Source organism: Nycticebus coucang, chromosome 20 (genome assembly GCF_027406575.1).
Source record: "Nycticebus coucang isolate mNycCou1 chromosome 20, mNycCou1.pri, whole genome shotgun sequence".
Taxonomy (NCBI): Eukaryota; Metazoa; Chordata; class Mammalia; order Primates; family Lorisidae; genus Nycticebus; species Nycticebus coucang.
Window position 1 is genome coordinate 15,984,267 of NC_069799.1, and position 4,914 is coordinate 15,989,180.

Genomic DNA, 4,914 nt, shown 5'->3' on the forward strand with positions numbered 1-4,914 from the left:
AGCTGTGCAAAAGCTTTTTAGCTTGATCAGGTCCCAGTTATTTATTTTTGGTGTTGCTGCAATTGCTAGGTGGGTCTTCCTCATAAAGTTTTTTCCCAGGCCAATATGTGTTTTTCCCACACTCTCTTCAAGTGTTTTTCCCACACTCTCTTCTAGACTTTTTTAAGTTTTGTGTCTTAAATTTTCGTCTTTTATCCAGTGAGAATCAATTTTTGGACATGGTGAGACGTGTGGGTCCAGTTTAGCCTTCTGCATGTAGATAACCAGTTTTCCCAGCACCATTTGTTAAATAAGGATTCGTTTCCTCATTACATGTTTTTGATGGTTAAATAACAATAATGTGGCTGGGTTCATCTCTCAATTCTCCATCCTATTCCATAGATCTATATCTCTATTTTTGAGCCAGTACCATGCTGTTTAGATCACTATAGCTTTGCCAACCTGAAGTCTGTCAACATGATGCCTCCAGAATTGTTTTTATGTTTAAGGACTGTATTTGCTATGCAGGGTTTTTTTCTGGTTTCAGATGAATCGAATTACTATTTTTTCAAGACCTTTGAAATGTGACATTGGTGCTTTGATGGGAATTGCATTGCATCTAAACATTGCTTTGGGTACTATGGACATTTTAATGATATTGATTCTTCCCAGCCATGAGCATTGTATGTTCTCCCATTTGTTGATATCTCCTGCTATTTCCTTTTTCAGAGTTTCATAATTCTCTTTATAGAGATCTTTCACTTCTTTTGTTAGATATATTCCCAGGTACTTCATCTTCTTTGGTCTAATGTAAAAGGAATAGAGTCTTTGATTTTGTTCTTGGCTTGACAATTGTTGGCATATGTGAAGGCTGCTGATTTGTGGGTATTGATTTTGTAACCTGAGATGCTGCTATATTCCTTGATCACTTCTAAGAGCTTTGTAGTGAAATCCCTGGGGTTTTCCTGGTATAAGATCATGTCATCTGTGAAGAGGGAGAGTTTGACCTCCTCTGCTCCCATTTGGATTCCTTTGATCTCCTTCTCTTGCCTGCTTGCAATGGATAGGACATCCAACACTATATTAAATAGCAGTGGAGACACTGGGCATCCTTGCCTAGTTCCAGATTTGGGTGGGAATGCTATTAGTTTTACTCCATTCAATATGATATTGGCTGTGGGTTTGCTGTAGATATCCTGTATCAGCTTAAGGATTGTTCCTTCTACACCTATTTTAATGAGTGTTTTTCTCATGACAGAATGCTGGATATTGTCAAAAGTCTTTTCTGCATCAATTGAAAGAATCATATGGTCTTTGTTTTTTATTCTATTTTTGTGGTGAATTATATTTGTAGATTTCCATATGTTGAACCAACCCTGTGTCTCTGGGATAAAATTCACTTGAGGATCATGGTGTATAACCTTTTTAATGTGTTGTTGTATTCTGTTTGCTAATATCTTTTTTTTTTAAACAGAGTCTCACTATGTCACCCTCACTCACAGCAACCTGAAACTCTTGGGCTTAAGTGATTCTCTTGCCTCGGCCTCCCAAGTAGCTGGGACTACAGGCACCTGCCACAACACCCAGCTATTTTTTGTTATAGTTGTCATTGTTGTTTAGCTGGCCTGGGCCAGGTTCGTACTCGCCACCCTTGACGTATGTGCCTGGTGCTGTAACCACTGTGCTACGGGCACTGAGCCTCACCATGACATTATCATATAAAAAACATATATATCTTATACCATATGGTGTAAATAAGGGACAAAAATATACATGCCTGTATTGGTGGCCTTTTATTTCTACAGCATCAACCCAAAATACATAATATGTACACTGGTTTTGTGGCTGTTATGCCATCCCCTTTCTTTACTGTTAGGAAATGGCATAACAGCCACAAAACCAGTGTACATATGAGGGAATATAGCTCTTCTATACTTATTAGATAATTGTTCTCACTTACATAAGGCAGCAAAGGTTATCTTCACTCATTTAACTAAAAGTGAAATTCAGTCTCCTTGTGACTTCTTGATAAATATGTTTGTTTTTCAGGGAGTGTTGACATTCAAGGACATGTCTATAGAGTTCTCTCTGGATGAGTGGGCCTGCCTGGACCCTGCTCAGCAGTATTTGTATCAGGATGTCATGTTAGAGACCTACAGAAACCTGCTCTTCCTGGGTGAGGATAACTTAAATATACAGTTCCGGGCTACATTAAACAATTCATATTTTCTTTTTGTAGAAGGTTTTTATTCAGTTTCTTCAGTGACTGAATGAGTATCAGATTCTTGTTTCTAAGGAAAACTTTAGGATATCTTCATATAGAAAAGAAAATATTGGAGATGTTTCATTTTGACATTATTCTTGCCCTTTTTTGAGATGATTTATGTCCTTCACTAGATTAATAGAAATTTTATGGTCTAGATTGTTACTCTTACCTTTAAGTCTGATTTCTAGCACCAAATTTTATTTATTTATTTGTTTTTTGAAACAGAGTCTCACCCTGTCACCGTCAGTAAAGTGCCATGGCATCACAGCTCACAGCAACATCAAACACTTGGGCCCAACCAATCCTCTTGCCTCAGCCTCCCAAGTAGCTGGGACTACAGGCACCCAACATAATGCCTGGCTATGTTTTGTTTCAGTTGTCATTGTTGTTGAGCTGGCCCAGGCTGAGTTCAAACACGCCCCCTTGGTGTATGTGGCTGGTGCTGTAACAACTGTCCTACAGACATTGAGCCTCTAGCACCAAATTTTATTTCAGTAGCCCTGGATAGTGGAGTTTAGAATCCCCCAACTTTAAATACTTTTTAAAAATACTAAAATTTCTGTAAGGAACATCTATTTGGGGATTTCTAAAATATTCTTTTTCTACTTAGCAAGGTACTAGATTGCCAATTGAAGAATCCTATCAAGAATCGTGTTCCTGGGCGGCGCCTGTGGCTCAGTGAGTAGGGCGCCGGCCCCATATGCCAAGGGTGGTGGGTTCAAACCCGGCCCCGGCCAAACTGCAACAACAAAAAAAGAGCTGGGCATTGTGGCGGGCGCCTGTAGTCCCAGCTGCTGGGGAGGCTGAGGCAAGAGAATCACATAAGCCCAAGAGCTGGAGGTTGCTGTGAGTCGTGTGACACCACGGCACTCTACCGAGGGCGGTAAAGTGAGACTCTGTCTCTACAAAAAAAAAAAAAAAAAAGAATCGTGTTCCTTTTTTTTCATAAAACAGATTTTGGGCTCTCTGGTCCTCCTGTTTGTCAGACAGCCACTTCTTCTAGTGCAGCGCCAGCCGCATCCCCGAGGCACCATGGTGAAAGTGAAGGTTGAAATAAACGGCTTTGGTTGTATTGGGCGCCTGGTCACCAGGGCTGCTTTTAACTCTGGCAAAGTGGATATTGTCGCCATCAATGACCCCTTTATTGACCTCAACTACGTGGTCTACATGTTCCAGTATGATTCCACCCATGGCAAATTCCATGGCACAGTCAGGACTGAGAACGGGAAGGTTGTCATCAATGGAAATCCCATAACCATCTTCCAGGAGCGAGATCCCACCAAAATCAAATGGGATGAGGCAGGAGCAGAGTATGTTGTGGAGTCCACTGGTGTCTTCACCACCATGGAGAAGCCTGGGGCTCACCTACAGGGGGGTGCCAAAAGGGTTGTCATCTCTGCCCCTTCTGCTGATGCCCCCATGTTTGTGATGGGTATGAACCATGAGAAGTATGAAAACAGCCTCTGCACTGTCAGGAATGCCTCCTGCACCACCAACTGCTTAGCCCCCTTGGCTAAGGTCATCCATGACAACTTCAGTGTTGTGGAGGGACTCATGACCACAGTCCATGCCATCACTGCCACCCAGAAGACTGTGGATGGCCCCTCTGGGAAGTTGTGGCGTGCTGGTTGCGGGGCTCTCCAGAACATCATTCCTGCCTCAACTGGCACAGCCAAGGCTGTGGGCAAGGTCATCTCTGAGCTGAATGGGAAGCTTACTGGCATGGCTTTCTGGGTACCCACTGCCAACGCGTCGGTCATAGATCTCACCTGCCATCTAGAGAAGGCTGCCAAATATGATGATATAAAGAAGGTGGTGAAGCAGGCATCAGAGGGCCCCCTCGAGGGCATCCTGGGTTACACCGAGCACCAGGTCATCTCCTCTGACTTCAACAGTGACACCCATTCTTCCCCCTTTGATGCTGCGGCTGGCATTGCTCTCAACGACCACTTTGTCAAACTCAGTGCCTGGTATGATAATGAATTTGGCTACAGCAACAGGGTGGTAGATCTTATGGCTTGCATGGCCTCCAAGGAGTAAGAACCCCCAGACTACAAGCCCCAGCCAGAGCACGAGAGGAAGAGAAAGGCCCTTAGCTGCTAGGGTGCCCCTGCCTACTTGGTCCCCCACCTCACTGAGAATCTCCCCTTGGCAGTTTCCACACCAGACCCCCTCAAGAACAAGAGGGGCCTAAGGAATCCCACCTTGTCATGTAACATCAATAAAGTTCCCTGAATTCAAAAATAAATAAATGGATAAAATAAAACAGATTTTGCTGTCTCTAAGCTAGAGCTCATCATCTGTCTGGAGCAAAGCAAAGAACCCTGGAAACTGAAGCCACATCAGACACTAGTCAACCCAGGTATGTTGGAGTGAATGAAACAGATAACACTGGTCAGAGGTCCAAGTTATACAAGGAAACCACACAATATAATGTGATTAGAGAAGCTCAGCTTAATTGAAAATGATTTCTGAGAAGCTTGGGTTTCCTTTTCTTCTTCTTACATAAGAGGACCTCTCTTCGTGTATTTATTATTTTTTAATTTTTTTTTCTTGCTTTCTTTTCTTTTTTTTTTTGGTTTTTGGCCAGGGCTGGGTTTGAACCCACCACCTCTGGCATATGGGACCGGCGCCCTACTCCTTGAGCCACAGGCACTGCCCTTTTAATT

The 4,914-nt window shown here is 42.9% G+C and overlaps 1 protein-coding gene across 2 annotated transcripts; it reads left to right on the plus strand.

Moving 5' to 3' along the window:
• The first annotated feature begins 3,277 nt into the window (after positions 1 to 3,277).
• LOC128572874 (glyceraldehyde-3-phosphate dehydrogenase-like) lies at positions 3,278 to 4,319 on the plus strand. 2 transcript variants are annotated; one of them, XM_053573007.1, is made up of 2 exons: positions 3,278 to 3,414; positions 3,460 to 4,319. In XM_053573007.1, exons 1-2 carry the CDS (start codon positions 3,278 to 3,280, stop codon positions 4,283 to 4,285), a joined length of 963 nt encoding a protein of 320 aa, XP_053428982.1. In that variant the 3' UTR covers positions 4,286 to 4,319. The 2 variants fall into 2 exon arrangements, with proteins under 2 accessions (XP_053428982.1, XP_053428981.1); XM_053573006.1 differs by having other exon boundaries at positions 3,278 to 4,319.
• The last annotated feature ends 595 nt before the right edge of the window (positions 4,320 to 4,914 follow it).